This window comes from Physella acuta, unplaced genomic scaffold (genome assembly GCF_028476545.2).
Source record: "Physella acuta isolate Inbredline_101_S28 unplaced genomic scaffold, ASM2847654v3 ptg001440l, whole genome shotgun sequence".
Taxonomy (NCBI): domain Eukaryota; kingdom Metazoa; phylum Mollusca; class Gastropoda; family Physidae; genus Physella; species Physella acuta.
The window spans coordinates 274,594-291,997 of NW_026732955.1; the positions used below are offsets into that span (position 1 = coordinate 274,594).

Here is a 17,404-nt window from a genome sequence, read left to right on the forward strand (position 1 = left end):
ACCAAATGTATGCTTTTTTCTTAATACTTCATTTTATGTAAGAAAAATAAAAACCAATGGTGCAAGACATGTACATAGTAACTACTGTACAATCAAATGAGTAATAGGTTTGGTACCATTCCCAGAATACAATGCATAGAACACAATATGAAAGTGACAAACCAAGTGCACATTAAATGTATATTCATATGTGATGCATGCATAATTCTAATAGCAATTAGCGAATGCCAATTCTCATGCAAAATAGTTTCATGTACAGTTTCTCAAAAGTTTCAGAGAAAATTGCAAGTAAACATTTGAGTATCCTTTGCATGACAATTATCTAGGTTAACAATCAGTAGCACATAAAAACATAAGCTAAACAAAAAGAAAACAGAAAAAAATTGTTTTCTTCACATTTTATTTATTAAAAACTAGACTTAGAGATGATTATTATTATTATTTAATGTTATTTCAAACTGCTTACAATTTTTTAAGAAAAAAAAAGATTAATAATGAAAAACACGAATAAATGTGAACACAAGGGTACCATAAATGAAAGAAACTTGGAGAAGTTATTGCTATATTTATTATATGTTGTTATTATTTGGAGAAATTTTAAATATTCTGTGTTGCTAATGCCTGGAGAAGTTATTGCTATATTTAAAATATTCTCAGAGTTGTAGTGACCCATTCTGGCACTCGGGGTGAATTATCAATTTCTCGCGCCCACTGCCCCCATTTATATTCAAGGTAGCAAAAAAGCGCCCCTCCCTTACCAGTTATTTCGGTGTCAAACAACTGATGAATAAGATGTTAAATCAGTCTGTAAAGCCATGTATTTCCTCAACTTTGATTGTTTAGTAATGCACCTCAGAATGGGTTTTAATTTTCTAACCCATTTGGCACCCCCTAGGGATCTCAGCCTGGGGCAGCCACACCACCCTCCTTAATTAGCTACGCCTCTGTTACTATCTGAATTAGATTCACTAATTTTTACAAAACTTTTACTGTTTAACTTGAGTGAAGTTGTTGTAATAGACCTAAGCAGTATTACTTCATGACATAGATGTTGGTAAAAAAAGTTTCACCCTTAGAAGCAACTAGTTCTGTAGAAAGCTAGGACTGGTCAGTTTACCAGCATCAGTGTTTATCTATCTAGAAAATCATGTGGGCAGGTATTAAAAGAGACATTGGAGTATGTTTTAGTATCAAAGACCAGGTCACAAAGGTTCAAAGGGCTTTGCTTTATTTTAATAATTCACAAGGCACTATTACAGTGAAGTAGTATGTAAGAGAAAGTACAATCAAACTAATTAGCAAAGCTTCACTAAAAAATGCTCCAGAATGCAATCTAAACTTGCAGCTGACAAAAAAATGCATCAAGCATTTCCAATAAAGTAACATTCCATTAAAACATAGAAAGAGTAAATGTTAGAAAGTTGAGAAAATGGGCAAGCTAAAAATCATGCAGGTCACATGTTGAATAAGCAGACGCGTGAGTGCAATGGTGTCTGCTGGCTGTGAACAGCTAGCTGACCATCTTACCTCAGCATTGACAAGAACTTCTTTCATTTCAATATCAGATCTGCCACATTCAATCAGAGCCTCAGTATCTTTAGGAATTCCATTGATATCCTTTTTTTTTCTAGGTGAGGATGATGGCCCACCAGCAGCCTCTTTGCTGTTTTTCTCAGACTTTTTCTTCCTGGAAAATCTTTTCTTCTGTTTCTCAGGGGTCTCTAATGCACGTGCCAGCATCCTCTTGTTACATCAACATTGAGCAATGGAGTTTTAGATTAGCAATGTTGCTTTTGTTTTATTCATTTCAAACATGAATGAATTCTTCAACTAGGGTAGTAGACCATTTCATATGCAACTGACCAGTTTTGTATTTTTTCTTTAGTAGAAGATACATGTTTCCAATGCAAAGCTTATTTGCACTATTTTAATTTTGGAAAGACATTTTAAGAAATTTTGTCATAGTTATTCAGTGCAGAGTAGGTGTCTTTTGAGACAGGTTACTTAGATGAAAAATTGACTTGGCATTAAAAATTAGCCTAGAGTAGTAATCTTTGTGAAGAAATATTTATGTTGAACTCCATTTTTAGAGGTTTAGAAAATCATTGTATATTATTGATATGAAGATTGAGAAACATGTTCCTTTTAAAATCAGGTAACATATACTATTAAATACCAAAGCTTCAATAAAAATGATGTTACAATAAAATTTAAATATTTTAATATGCTCCCGAATTTTATTTTTTAAATAAAAGTTAATAAGCAAAATTATACTTCAAGAGTAAAGAAATTCTCCTATTTAGAGTTTTATTAATAATGGTCTGAAAATGATTTTTAAACTTAAGTTTTTGTGAACTGGCAGATACAAAATATTATGTGCAGGGTGTGAATTAGGTGTAAAAGCAAATATAAATTGTTCAAAAAGGGTGGTTGACATTGTTACTAACTGATATGATTGCAGACTTTATTTACTGGTTCTAATGTATAAAGTAAACCCCAGTGAAACAAACAACTTTACAAGCATCAAAGATTTTTAAAATTACATGCAAATAGATAGTTCACTGTAATATAACCACAAATATTCACTTAACATTCCCACTTTTCAACAAATTTAAGTATCAAATTTTTATGGAGTTTGTTTTAAAATTAAAACAGAGCTTCAAAAATTTATATGATGATACAAAACTAAAGGTAAAAAAAAGTATAAGAAACTTTGTTCATTCAACAGGTCATCAAGGTTTAGTTAGTTTCATGTTTATTCATAATTTTATTCATCCTCATACATTATTAATCCTTTCGTTTATATATTTTCTGAGAACAAAAAAAAAAAATCAATAAAATTACTTACCCAGCCAGCCAGTTTTTCAGTTTTCATCTTTTGTTCAAAAAGTTGGATTTGCTGTCATTAAAAATAAATATTTGTTTATTAACTGACCAATCAAAAACTACTTTTAAAAACAAAAAAGCATTTTAATAAATATATTTTCTTGAGATAAAAACAGCATGGCTTGTTAGTAAACTGACTCGCCTGCAGTGCTTGTTTTTCCAAAGTCATAGAAGTGCTTGTAAAGTTGCAGTTACCAAGAGCCTCTTTCTTTCTTGCCTCATGCTGAGCAAGGAGACTTCGCCTGTATAAAATTTAAATTCAATTATTTATCACAGTAAATTGCCATTTGAAACTAATTATTTAGAATTGTTTCAGAATTTGAAGGTTGTATATTAAATGTTTTGTACACTCAAGATATATAAGCTTTACAATTTCTGTTGTTAACATCTTGAATAATTTTATTAGTTTATATTTAATTTAAAACAACAAAAATAACAAATATAGAAATATTTTGTATTACCATGATAAAAACATTAAAACAAACAATACAATTACAAAGAAATTCAACAAAATCTAGTATTGAAACACAATGTTTCTGAGTTACGACACAATTTGCAGCAGGACTCAGCAGAAGCCACAAATATATTTGAACTTCACAACTTCAAATTTATACAACAAAATGGGACAAAATTTTATACAAATATCAGACCAATAAAGTATATAAAAAAACTGAGCATTGCTTAACCAATGCCCCTTTTTAAAAATAAAACAGCTGCACTAAACTAAGCTGGGGAACAGTGAAACAGATCATGCACTTTGACAAAGGATCAAAGATATGAATTGCTGTGTAAAAATGTGCTCTAGTATTGGGGGCTGTGTGACATGCATAGAGTTGTCTGGTAATTAAAAAGTCAAACTATAGTAGGTATTTCCTTGTTGTACAACAGTATATTTAGAAACATTAACTTTATCAAGAGAGGTATAACAGATCTAAAAACGTTAATTGTTTTCTACAGGTATATTTCTTCTAAACAAAATATTTGGTAACACCATTGTGTTCCCTTTCCATCCAAGCAAGAGCAATATTTCTGTCCCTACTTAGCTGTTTCCTCACCTGAACTGACAGCTGGATAGAATTTGTTTTTGAAAAACAAAATTAAGTATATATCTTGCAAATGAAAAATAAATCTAGATAAAGATAAATAAGTAACAGCAATTTGTTGAGGACAAAACTGTTAAAATGTGTATAACAATCAAATAAAATGTGTACAACAAACATATTAGTAAAATGTAAAAACAACACAAAATGTCCGTGCTGTTTTACCCAGTCTTGTTCTTTCTGCATTTCTTCAAAATCAGAGTTCTAGATAGGTAGGGTAAGTATTTGATAAAAAAAAGTTGGTATAAACAAAAAGGAACAAATAAATTTCAAGTTTTATAAATTTCAACTCCGCAAAAAGCCATTGCCCGAAGCAACCAAAGGCAGTAAAACCAAGACACCAATAAAATATATACTGTATACGCTCATTTTAAAGTTGAACTCTTTTTAAGCCAATTTTTCTGTCTGAAAAAAGAAGATATCTCCCATGTATGACAAGCCCATGGGCATGTCCATAAATGACAGCACATTCTTATGGACTTTAGGTGTGGGGGGTGAAGCTGTTGATTCAAACTGGGTGTAAATAAAGGGTTAAACTGTGTTCCATGTCTATCAAATCTCAGGAATTGTCTAAGCAATTATGGCAAAGCTGAGTTTCCTGTTTTAGGTTGGCTTCTTTTTTCTAAACAAAGTTATTGAAGTCAGCTAAACATATTAATATGCCTATTCTTGCTCCTAAAGTTGACTTAAAAGATACAGTATATAGGTCATTATTCTACTCCCCAAAAAGTTGGATAAAGTGACGAATTAATTACTTACCATTTATTTAATTGTAGACTAAGAAATTAGTTTAATAAGTTTTGCTTCATCAATAAAGCTACATTCCTTTAACTAATAAAAAATCTGTCAAACATAGCAAAATGAGAGCTACTGACAGTGCTTTAAAATAGTACATTTTAAAGCAAATCCTCTAAATAGAGAAAGACTTTTCATATGATCCTTGCCTTGATTTTCGCAAAAATAGTTAACAATCATTGCTGATTAAAGAATAAAAACAAAACGCAATTAAGTGCACCTAACAAACTAAATATATGTAAAGTGGCAGCAGAGGCGTAGCGAGGGGGGGGGGGTGTGGACCGCACCGGGTGACACCATTTAGGGGGGTGACACCAAGGCAAAAAATAGCAAAATAGGGGGGGAGGGAAAGGGGGTGCAAATGGAAAGTTTGTCCCCGGGAAGGGTCGCTACGCCTCTGGGGGTGACACCATTAGGTGCTGCACCAGGTGACACCCGACTTCGCTATGCCACTGAGTGGCAGTATACTATAGTAATTTTAAAAAAATTCATAAAATGAATATTTTTGGAGTATCTAAAGCAGTTTCATATTGATAATAAACAAAAATATTGAACATTAGAGAACTGGCCAGTTTAAAAACATCCAATGATTCTGAAATACTCAAAAGAATGGTAGTTTACTGCTGATCATCTGTCAACTCTATCTTAGTTTGCTAAAACACAAAAGGACCAATAAAGAACAGGTAGCTGTAACAAAGAAAATGGTGGCAATAGTTCATGTGAAATGTTTTTCTAGTTCCAGATATTTCAAGTTGTACAGTTAGAGCTGAACCAATTGACCAGCCAACTGAGCCAATTGGTATGTATGTGATGTAAGCATTAGCTTACAAATTTCAGATGAATGTGATGTAAGCATTAGCTTACAAATTTCAGATGTATGTGATGTAAGCATTAGCTTACAAATTTCAGATGTAAGTGATGTAGGCTGTAGCTTACATTGGATATTTCAGATGTAAGAATGTGATTTAGAATGTTCCTTACACAGGATATTTCAGATGTAGGAATGTGGTGTAGAATTTTCCTTACAATGGATATTTCATTGTAAAATAAAAATTGTTAAAATTGTTAATATCACTTTAAAAGAAGCAGTCAGCTAAAGTATCATATCATGATTGTATTTTTAAATAATCTTCTAATATGAGTTGTTTAATTATGAGAAGTATCACATAGAGTTGAACTTACTTTTCTTTGATGGCGTTTGTTGACACCTGCATACGGTCTCTTACAGCCATAAAGAAAACTTCCTCTCTTGTGGACAGGAAATAATCCAACATAGATCTCTGAGAACCAAATAGAAAAGTGTTTTTTAGGTAAAGTTAAATATAGCCTACTCTGATATTGGGCAGGGAATAATCCAACATAGATCCCTTTCAAATAGATTACAGTGTATTTAATATTTAAGGATGTATAGCATAGACTTGAGAATGATAGGTCTACTTATCAATTGTATTGTTAATTTTTAAAAAGCCATTACCTGCACCTCCCTGTTAGCATTGAAGAGCATGAGACATATAAATGCTAAAACCTCCCTAGCAATGCTATCACTTCTTCTAGCAAGATGTGGAAGGACTTTAGTGATAACACTATGCTGGTTCAAAGCACACTGAACTTCCCTAATTCGATTGATTTGCCTGGGGGAAATCAAGTAAATGTGTGTGGTAAATCATATTTTATGTGGGAAAAAATTTAAGTGTGTAATATAGCAGAACACATGTTAAAAGCTTAATAAAAAAAATGCAATGTGTTGTACAAACTTCTTTATCTTGGATTCAGATGCTCTCAATGCCCAGTCTTCTGGTAATTTTCTCTCCTCATTGTGAATGAGAGCTCTAAGTATTTGTAAGCATCTGACATCTAGCTGCTCTGATGTTGGTTGACTTGGTCTTGGTTGTTTACATTGTACAGCTGAAATGCTGCAATGTTTATAAATAAATTGTTTGAATCATATGCTTAAACTAGCTTTCTAAACATGTGTATGAGAAAATTGATTTATTTAATTGGCACATATCTTTCTACACAGCCAAATGTGTGGTTGCACTAGTGGTCTATATAAATTTACACAGAAAGAAAAAACCACGTACGCCATTTGTTCTAATAAAATAGATGCTCTTGCAAATTTCTTTGCAGGTTTTTTTTCATGAGGGTCTATAAAACAACGTAACAGTTTCTGGAATTCTTCCCCCAGAGGCAATTCTTCATTGCTGCCAGCTACAATGTATTCTGTTGTTTGTTGAGAGAAAAGTGCATGTGTTATTGAATTGATAAAGCAGCCTTTGCTAATACAGAAAGGACAAAGTATAATTTCAATATCTGCCTAGATTTGTAAAGTAGCACATTTTTAATTATCTATTTTTGCACCTACCTCGTTTGGATTTGATCTTCAACTGTGCTTGTACTGTATTGTGACCACTATGAACTTGACTACAGTTGTGGGTGAAATTATGAAACTTGGCATTTAGCTCTAGCTCAGAAGCATAATATTCCATATTCCCCTGAAATTTAGATCATCATTCATAAGATAATGCTGACATAAAATTTGTCTCACATTTTTAATATTTCTTCTAAAATATGAAAAGTGATTGATTGATTTTAAAAATTGTTGACAAGTACTTTTGAAATTATAGATTGAACATGCTGAAATGTTTATATTCAATAATTTGAATCATCATGATACAAATTTATTTTGTATCTCTTGTGACTTACTCTGCGAACTGCTGTCGTCATGTCAGAAAATTTCATGTCAGCTGTTAACCTTTCAAGAACTCCAACCAGCAGCTGAAAAAACATGGCTCACTATAACTCAACAAGTAAGGTATGCACATGTTGATATACACAGGGGCCAGAAATGTGTCTTATCAAAGTGTATTTACCATTTTTTTTGTTGTTTTAAAGTTTTGAAACAAGTACAGACATCATAGCCTAGATAATGTAACTATTAATCAATTACTAAAATTACTAAGTTATTATCCTCTCTAGACCTATAAATGAGTTTAAATAATTTGAGCTCTACAAGGAACACATTTACCCATTTTTATTTAGATGAAATGTATTTTTTCTTTTGTTTTTATCAAAATCTCGATTACATTATTGATATATTAAAAATATATTTATACATTTTTTTAAAAAGTGCATACATAGGTGTATATATATATATATATATATATATATATATATATATATATATATATATATATATATATATATATATATATATATATATATATATATATTTGTTATTTTCTTTACACACGCACACATTCTAAATTCTGTCTAAGCCATTGAATAATGACATCCTTTTATTTATGAAAACTTTAATTTCCAATAGAAGACTATAACAATAATTATGTATAGGGTTGATGGTTCAGAAGAATTTTGTTTTAAAAGGCAAAGTCTCAGAGAAATAGTGATCTCCAGAAGGGGGTACTTTTGGCCTATAAAGCCAAGTATGTATGTATTCTCTTAAGCTGTGCTACTACAAAGATAGCAGGCATTATAAAATTCCTGAAAAATTACTTTTTTATTCCTACTTATGGGAAGAGTATTTTGCAAATGAGAAGGGATCAAATTTTCTTACTTTGATAGTTTTTAATAATGTCTCCTATCATGTTACAAATTTTTAAAGAATATCTTGTATATTTTATTAGCCACAAAAATGAGATAAAATCAACATTTCGGTATGAACAAAAAACCAACAATACTTTAAAATAATAAGTAATTAACGAGAAATTAAGATTGACACTGGTTATACTTACAGTTTTTGAATTTGTTGACACAGATAATACTGTTGAGAGAGCAGTTACTGCATTTTTCAGGTGGGTTGGTGACTTTAGGTGAGATCCAAGTTGATTAAAAAATGCCTAGGCAAAATACATGAGACAGATTTATAAAAAAAAACATTATGGTTAAATCTTATGTTTCTCTTAATGGTGTTGTTGAATGTTTTTTTTCTGTTTGGTGCTGATAAATGCTGTTTCTTTTTAGGTGTTGTTGTATAATGATTTTTTTAAGGAAAACAACTTACAATAAGTGAACCTGAAAGGTTATCTGTTGTAGATACTTCATCAGGATAAATATCTTTATCAGGTAAGTAGAAGACTGTATAAAACATCTGAGGAAGGTGAACTCAGTTTGTTATAAGATAAAAACTAGAATTATGTTGGGCTTTCACAGCATCTTGGAGAGTAAAATAAGTTTAAAGCAAGTGCAAGAGATTATGTCAGCTTACATGTAAAAAAGGCAAGACTCCATCAAGGATAAAAAACAGCTTGTTGTGCATCACAGATTTAGTGTCATGATTTTCAGCAACTACACTATAAAAAAATTAATTGCATGCAAATTTCAATTTTGTTATTTAAGGAAAATATAATATTTTAACATATTACTAAAAGTAAAAATTTTATCAAATTATTAAAATGTGTACATTGTCTTTATAAGAATAATGTAATGTAAATGTTTGTGTGAGACTGACTGTGTGTAACCCTGACACCTACCTGGCAGGTGGAGAAGACTTGAGAAGCTGGGAGACTTTATCAGAATACTGAACAAAAAACTCTGTCAGCTGATTCACGTCACTGACTATAAAAGTCAGGAAGTCCCATAGCAGTCTGGGAGATATCAAGTAAAGAATAATTTATTTAGTGTCTGCATTGCAAGGGTCGAAAAATATTACACAATTTGTATTGCATTCTATTTTATAAAATATCTATTATTTTATTGTACTGAAAATGTTAACACAGATTAACACATGAAATTCCAGATCCAAAAAAGAGAACAAAGATTAGCTCTATGCTAATGTTGTTTTGTCATTGCTATTGGACTTTTAGCTTGACTGACTTACTTATCATGTTGCAGATCAGAGACACCACTTTCCAAAAGGCCATTTGATGCCTTCATGTACACCCACATCAAGAATTTGATGAATGGAAGCTTTAGAATATTATCAACTCCAGTGTGATTTAATATCCACAAGATATCCTCAGATGGCAAGATGGTTTGACATAAGGATTCAATGAACTTATTTTCTCCCTATTTTTGATAAAATAAAATTGTAGGTTGATATATCTATATTTTGAAAATTATATATTCGACAAACACATCACTTTTCTTAATGATAAGTAAACAATGGCATTTAGAAGTGAAAATAGAAATAGTTTCAAACTTAGTTATAGCATGAATTTGTAAGAACTAGGTAAATTTAAAGTAGTTCCACCCAAATATTCATTTTCATCAAGTCAGTACTGCTTAAACTAACCTCAGCACAAGTTGCCAGCAAATCAACAAGGCTGATAAAATAGGTCAAGTGGCCAGGATCTGTCTGATTTGTCAAAACTGTATCCCTAAAATTAAAAAAAAAGTTATACAATGTTAAAAAAATGTATTTTTTAAAATGGCTATTAGACTGCTGAATATGTATGAAAAGATCCTGCTGTAAAAAATTATCAGTTAAGTAGCAAGACACCCTATAACACCAACCTTTGCTCTCTAGACTGATCAAGCACATATGCAGACTTTTTAAATGTTTGCATGATATACTTCATAACAAGAGCTTGATTCCTCTTGATTGTTAAATCCAAACTTTCAACCTAGTAAGAAGATATTTATATTCTACAGGATATCAATTACTAGAAATTTGACAACTATGATCATAATTAGAACTATAACCAATGGAACTGATAGGCTATCAGCTTAAACGCATACCTTGACTAATGTTTTAAGTAAGTCTAGAAACTCTGGAGCACTGTGTTGACACTCAGCAGCCAACATCACAATTCTCTGGATCTGACGGGGTTGCACTTTCAGACAAATACTCTGGTTATCTGTGAATACCTAAACACAAGACATCACACTAAATTATCTGTGAATAACCTTAACACAACATTACACTAAGTTATCTGTGAATACCTAAACACAAAACATTACATTAAATTATCTGTGAATATCTAAAAACTAAACATCAGACAAAATTATCTGTGAATACCTAAAAACAAAACATCACACTTAGTTATCTGCCAATACCTAAACACAAAATTATTCATCAAAATTTGTAGTAAAAGCAAAAAAATTTGAAATTGTAAATATAAATCATACACACCTCTTTTAGAGCTAGAGCTAACTCTGATCTCACAATAGTGACATCCAAAAGTTTATCGAGATTTCTGAATATCTGATCTTGTACCTCATGGTTTTCTCGAATCAATAATGTCAGAAGGCTAAGTGTTTTCTTAAAAACTTTCTCCATACCACTGTATTGCTCCTATAATTATATCAAAGTATGAGCAAATGTTAGTAGCATTGGGTTAAATCATTCTTATTTCATAATTTAAGAAAGCAGATGAACAGCACGTACTTTGAGCAATCTTGAATCAATTTCTTGTGAAAGAATATCTAGAACTATATTTAGTATGCCTGAAAAGAAGCATCAAATCTTTTTACCACATTGTAAGACTTCCTTGAAAAAAATCAATTTATTTTGTTTAATTTTACAGTTGTGTAAGTTTTTATAAAAATGTTTTAGTAATATAATTACCATGACTAATCATAATGTTTTGGTTCATAGGGTGCGGTTCTTCTGGTGTCTTGGGCAGATAGCAAAACCTTTAATTAAAAGATATATAAATATTCAGCAATATTTGCTAAAAGGGGATCTATTCAGCAAAATTCTAAATGTACTAAGTAAGCATGTTTCAACTTATTACTTTAGATAAAAAAACTTACTCGCAGAGTTCATCTAAGACTTCACATATCAAAGCCACTTGCTGATCATTTAGTTTTGATCTAGCTAAGCGACGAAGTGTTGGTAAACTTCTTTGTACTTCTCGATGAACACGGGCAGAGTCATGGGTCAAGAGAATCTAAATTATGTATTTTTTATGGTTTTTATTTCCTTTATTTAAAAACTGTTAAAAAAATGTGACTGAATTTTAAATCCGTATTTATTCTTTAAAAAAATCTTTGCTTACATGTGGCAAGAAAGCGTACTTTAGTGTAAAGTTGTTTAATAAAAAATTTGTGAGGTCAGGAAACCTTTTAGAGAATTCTATCAATCACGTTTTTATATATAATACATGGATTCATATCAATAATATAATTACAACTATCTTCATTAGGCTGAAACATCTAACACCTGTTAGGAAATGTTTACATAGAAATTGAATTGAGGACTGTCTTATTCAGTCAAAAACTGTGAAAAGATTAGTAGCAGTGCAGTAGAATAATGTGATGAGTAACATGATTTAATTCTGTGACTAAAATCTCATACTTGTGCTCTCCTTGCTAGTGTAAACATGTCCATTTGCGATGAGTACAGCTTGTTTAGTATGTCTAAGGACTTGACAACCATTTGCTCATATTTGTACTGGGACAGATCCTAAAAAATGTAATTCCATGTTTAATAGCCTACATTCAGTTTTAATTTAAAAATAAAATTGTGCACAGAAGCGCAGTGTTATTAAAAATTGTTAAACAAGATGGAAATGTTAAACAAGATGGAAATGTTAAACAAGATGGAAATGTTAAACAAGATGGAAATGTTAAACAGGATGGAAATGTTAAACAGGATGGAAATGTTAAACAAGATGGAAATGTTAAACAGGATGGAAATGTTAAACAAGATGGAAATGTTAAACAGGATGGAAATGTTAACTTACAATTAAAATGGCTGTAGTGCTGTCAATATCCAAGATGGCTGAATTATTGAACATTTCTCGCAGCTCTTTTAAAACATCTCGCTGCTTTTTTAAAGCTTTCCTGAAAAGTATACAGTATAAAATATGAAACCTCTATTGCAAAAGTCAAAGCTTTATTTATTACAGGCCTTATAAATCAATTGTATCTAATATACATTTACTTTTTCTGATCTGCAGCATTGTAGGACTCATACAGTAATGGTTCTAGAATACTTTGAACTTTTTTCTTTGCTGCTCCTTGTTCAGCTTGTTTAAACATAGTGACAAAAACCTGGAAAAAAAGTTATCCTTTTTCATCTCAAGAAATTCTGAGATTCTATAATAAAACAAATGAATAAAATAAACATGGAATCATGTTTAGATGCTAACACATTTTTTACACCTCCATATATAGATATAATATTTTGCTACAAAAATTTATACATTTTTCTAACACCATTAAATTATGAAACCTTTTGTTTTTCCATAATATATTCAACAAGTAGCTTTAACAAAAAGACGTACCTTGAGTCGCAAATTTCTTTGAAAAGTGAGAAGCAAATCCAAAGCAACCAATGCCCTAAAAAGTTGCATCAAATGTTAAGAAGTTTACTTGGTTAGATTCTTATCAATAATGAAATGAAATATTAATTTTTAAATTGACAGTAAAACTCACTCATATTTAGCATTGACAACAGCTTCTGCCTCCTCACTAATTTCAAATCTACCAGTGGTTCTGTAAGTCTGAATAACTTTCTGACTTTCTTTGGAATATCCTAATTAGAAAAAATTATGACATATTTTATACCTAGTTACCCTGATGTGTACTTTGAGAAATCAATTAAAAAAACTATTGTTTTAGTTAGAAAAAGGATTTTGTGTTTAGTGATGATTTTTATATATTAAACATAATTTAATTCATGATACAAATATAACAAGCATACAAGATGTTGAGTAAAGATTACCTTTCCCTTTATCTCTTGGGAATGGAACATCTTGTCGCCCATCTAACAAACTAAGTAGAGGGGGGAGCAGCTTATGGACATCTCCAACATCCATGTAGTACCCAAACTTAACTAAATACTGCAGCAGACGCAACACCTAGGTGGAACCATTTATACATGAGCCAAAAGACAGACTTAAAATATTTCATGTTTTGATAACTGGCATTTTTGTTCAGACTTAAAACTATTGCTTTTTACTTTTTCTCTTCAAATTTAAAGCCTTTTAACTTACTTATTGTTAAGATATGGGAAAACATTCTTTTTTACCTGTTTGACCAGCAAATTTCTGCCAACCATACTTGATGTCATGATGCAGTTTTGTGATAAAAACTCTGCCAGCCAGTCCCTCAACACTGGAAATATTGTAACCAAATCTTTCACAACCTGCAGAAAACAGAAACATATAGGCAAACTTGTTAGTTCTGTTAAAGAATCTTTATTAGAATATTGTTTTAAAGTTATGGAGATCTATCAAAATTACACACAAGGTCAGTTTTCAAGCAAAGTGCAAGCTACATAAACAATTATTTCTATCTTTCCAGAAATATAAAAATACTTGAACATTAGAAGCCAAGAATTTTATTCTCATTAAAAATCTAGTTTAAAAAGTGTGTAAAACAGATATAGGCTAAAATAATTGCAACATACTGAATAGTGAAATGTGCTACAATATTTATGGAAAATACATTTAAAAAAAGAAAAATTTAGTTTACTTATTAAAGTAAAAAATATAACTTTTTATCTCATCTGGATATTTGCAAAGCAACTGATTTAGGTATACAAAGTTCCATTTAAATTGGTAAATCTTTTAGGTCTGTAACTATTTTTTTTATTGAAATGAGATTTAAATTAACAAATGCTAAGTTTGACTTAAAAAAAAATTGTGATACTTAAATAATAACTTCCCTTTATTAAACTTTATTTACAGAAGAATGAGCCATGTTATATGATTTAGTAAATACAACTTATTTTATGCAGTTATATATTTTGTGCAGCAAGAAGTCTGTTAAAAATTAGCATTCTCTTAACACACTAACTAAAATCAATGAATTTCATCTAAAAGATTAAGAGCTAGTTTAAATATGATTATAAAGAAATTATTAATTTGGTAAGCATATTGTTATATTTTATTAGTTCTTTTCTCTTTCTCTCTCTCTCTCTCTCTCTCTCTCTCTCTATATATATATATATATATATATATATATAAATATATTCACAGATACCACACACCATTCTTATAATACAAATTACAAAAGTTGATATCCTAAAATTTGCAAGAATGTTTAATTTTGATCCCAAAATTAAGTATCATATAATACAAAATATAATGGTTAACTATAAAGTGCATAGAAAGCTGAATAAAATCCAAAGTCTAATATTAATAACATTTAGAAAAAAACTAGCATTACACAATGTAATAGATCAACATTGTTTTCTCTAAAATAGCCTACCTCACCACGTCTGGGTTCTCCCCAATTCTGTCCAAAACCGCAGCAATAGAAAGCAGAATGAATTATGATGTTAGTGAAATTGATCAGAGCTTTATACAGCCTGACCATTGTAACAGTAGCTTAAAACAGCAACATATTAAAGTCAACTGTTATATAAACATAATTTGATTTCCTCTCATAAAAATGTAGTGAAAATGAAAACAAATTTTTAGAGATGCTGCATTTTATCTTCATAAAATCTAAAACACTTAAAAACATGTATCTTTAAGATATTAGGTAATGAATCAGCTAACAATTTTCTTATACATTTATGTGTTGTTTTCTGTGTTAATGTCAGAAATATGGTTGTTCAAAATCAATTTTATTGGTAACATAGGCATTTTACAAAATAGAAATCCTGTGTTAAAAGCACCTAATATTTTAAATTTATTTGACTTAAAACCAAGTTAAATTCTGATACTTTATTATTAAGTCAGCAATAAATATTTCCTTGTGAATAATGTGAATGCTTATGTACAAAATACAAGTTTAAATTCATTCATAGATGAAATATTTGTTAAGTGAAAAAAAGGTAGAAGAAAAAGGCTTGATCAGGTTTTGGACAACTTCTGAAAAAAAGTGACGTCTGTAGTAGGGACTGACTGCAAAAATACAGAACATTAAAGAGAAAAATAGCAAGCAGGTGAGGAAGAGAGTTAGTAGAAACATATTTGAAATTCTATAGTTTTACAGCTAACTCTATGTTGATAAACTAATTTATTTCAGAATTTTTCTATGGAACTGCTCATGGAAGTATTGTTTTTTCTTTATTTTGAAACATTATTTTATTCTTATTTTAAAATTCTATTTATGGAACTAAGTAAATCTAATCTTTATAATTTTTAGTTTTGTAAATAGATATCATATAATGAATATAAAATCTACTTAAGAAATATTTTTGAAAAAAAAATGACATTCATTTAAGATTTGAAAAAAAAAAAGAAACTAATAGTCTAAAAAATGTGTAAGACGGTAAAGCTACCAAGTCACAAAATGTAAAAATTCTGCTAAAATGCAACTTGTGATTATCTAGGTAAGTTAGGTTAAGTTTAATAACAAATGCTAGGGAGGTTTAAGTATAATTTGTTTTATATATTTTTTAAGCTAGTAGTTAAGTAAGAATGAATAGTTGTGTTGATATTTTCTAATGTTTATATGTGATTATGATAAGGACTACCTCAATGGGCATATCAATGATTCCATTCCACATTACAGTGTCATCATCACTAGAACTCAAGATAGGATTATTATCCAAGTGAAGTGTGAAGCTTGAATCTGCAACATGTCTGTTGTTGGCTTGTTCTCTAGTGTTTTCAGTACTTGAGGAAGAAGGTGGCTACAAGCAAATGACATTTAACATGTGGCACTGAAGACATATGCAAGCTACAGAAAAACCCATATATCAGGTAGCTCATTCTAGCTTAGGTTTATTTATACTGGCTGTTTCTGGAAAAGTTTGATTGAGATTACAATTTTGTTAATATTAATTAATATTTCTAAAAAAGATATAACTGTTTGTCCTCTTCAATAATCATTCCATTAAACTGAAATCATACTATTATGTATTCATTTTCAGACAAAAATGCTATTTGTAAAAATGCATAAAATTTAAATGAAAAATAAGTAGCGCAATATAACAAAAACAGATTTCATGTGCTTAAATATTAGAATAATTAAGTATCTAGCAGGTGTTGGCTACATTAGCAGCTTCATGCTCATGTGGAAATTATGTTCATTTAATTAACTTTTAACTTTGCAACTAAATAAAAGTTGCAATTTAAGTTTAAAAAAAAAAGAAACTGTAATATACATTTTGTTTGTAGAAAAATTAATAAAAAAAACCCCAAAAACAACCAAAGGTAAAGAAGTGGTTAACTCTGCTGGCACATAGATGTTTACAATGGAGTAGTTGTGTGTTTATCTGGTGCTGTCCAAATAGTTTGGTAGTGCACAGTATAAGCCTACATGCACCCAAGCTATTCCAAGAATTTTATTGTCCTACAGGTCATTATACTTTTCTTTATTTCTAACTACAGCAACAAATCAATAGCTTTGGTTTTATGATAGTTGTATGTGTGATTTACACTTGTTATTAATGATTAGATAGCTACATTGAGAACCAATACACACTTGTCAGAAATAAAGCAGAGTAGGTAGGTGCTTGATTCAGTTGTGAAAAAGCTTTATTTTAAAAATATAGGATATAAGTGTTTGATGTTTTTAGAAAAATAAATTGTTTATAGTAAAAAAACTTATTTTTAGTAATCTTTTACTCACTTATCTAAATAGTTTTAACTGTAAGTTATTAATATTGTAACAAAAAATTAAGTAACATTTAAGAAGAAATCAGTTTCTGTTCCTTTGTTTCACTGAACACTTTAAAAATAACTAGTTAGTGTAGGCCTACAAAGGGAAAGATTTGACAAGAGAGTTGTCAATAACTGAGAATTTGTTATCAGAGCTGC

The 17,404-nt window shown here is 30.2% G+C and overlaps 1 protein-coding gene across 11 annotated transcripts in view; it reads right to left on the reverse strand.

Annotated features, from left to right (window-relative positions):
- LOC131927780 (inositol 1,4,5-trisphosphate receptor type 1) overlaps window positions 1-17,404 on the reverse strand; it is a 164,093-nt gene that overhangs the window by 10,597 nt on the left and 136,092 nt on the right. For 6 of the 11 annotated variants that reach the window (XM_059283590.1, XM_059283588.1, XM_059283594.1 and 3 more), the window contains 31 exons: window positions 16,117-16,275; window positions 14,901-14,927; window positions 13,717-13,833; window positions 13,411-13,546; window positions 13,122-13,221; window positions 12,971-13,025; window positions 12,628-12,737; window positions 12,428-12,527; window positions 12,040-12,147; window positions 11,496-11,632; window positions 11,308-11,375; window positions 11,128-11,186; window positions 10,873-11,034; window positions 10,479-10,607; window positions 10,254-10,363; window positions 10,033-10,117; window positions 9,619-9,806; window positions 9,272-9,385; window positions 9,007-9,091; window positions 8,803-8,889; window positions 8,534-8,638; window positions 7,485-7,556; window positions 7,144-7,273; window positions 6,863-7,001; window positions 6,536-6,694; window positions 6,256-6,412; window positions 5,964-6,061; window positions 4,152-4,190; window positions 3,029-3,128; window positions 2,849-2,899; window positions 1,528-1,743 (listed from right to left, as the gene is read on the reverse strand). In XM_059283590.1, coding sequence (XP_059139573.1) covers window positions 1,528-1,743; window positions 2,849-2,899; window positions 3,029-3,128; window positions 4,152-4,190; window positions 5,964-6,061; window positions 6,256-6,412; window positions 6,536-6,694; window positions 6,863-7,001; window positions 7,144-7,273; window positions 7,485-7,556; window positions 8,534-8,638; window positions 8,803-8,889; window positions 9,007-9,091; window positions 9,272-9,385; window positions 9,619-9,806; window positions 10,033-10,117; window positions 10,254-10,363; window positions 10,479-10,607; window positions 10,873-11,034; window positions 11,128-11,186; window positions 11,308-11,375; window positions 11,496-11,632; window positions 12,040-12,147; window positions 12,428-12,527; window positions 12,628-12,737; window positions 12,971-13,025; window positions 13,122-13,221; window positions 13,411-13,546; window positions 13,717-13,833; window positions 14,901-14,927; window positions 16,117-16,275 — 3,402 coding nt within the window. The remainder of the gene's footprint in view (window positions 1-1,527; window positions 1,744-2,848; window positions 2,900-3,028; window positions 3,129-4,151; window positions 4,191-5,963; window positions 6,062-6,255; window positions 6,413-6,535; window positions 6,695-6,862; window positions 7,002-7,143; window positions 7,274-7,484; window positions 7,557-8,533; window positions 8,639-8,802; window positions 8,890-9,006; window positions 9,092-9,271; window positions 9,386-9,618; window positions 9,807-10,032; window positions 10,118-10,253; window positions 10,364-10,478; window positions 10,608-10,872; window positions 11,035-11,127; window positions 11,187-11,307; window positions 11,376-11,495; window positions 11,633-12,039; window positions 12,148-12,427; window positions 12,528-12,627; window positions 12,738-12,970; window positions 13,026-13,121; window positions 13,222-13,410; window positions 13,547-13,716; window positions 13,834-14,900; window positions 14,928-16,116; window positions 16,276-17,404) is intronic. The other 5 variants (XM_059283593.1, XM_059283592.1, XM_059283585.1 and 2 more) reach the window with 4 other exon arrangements.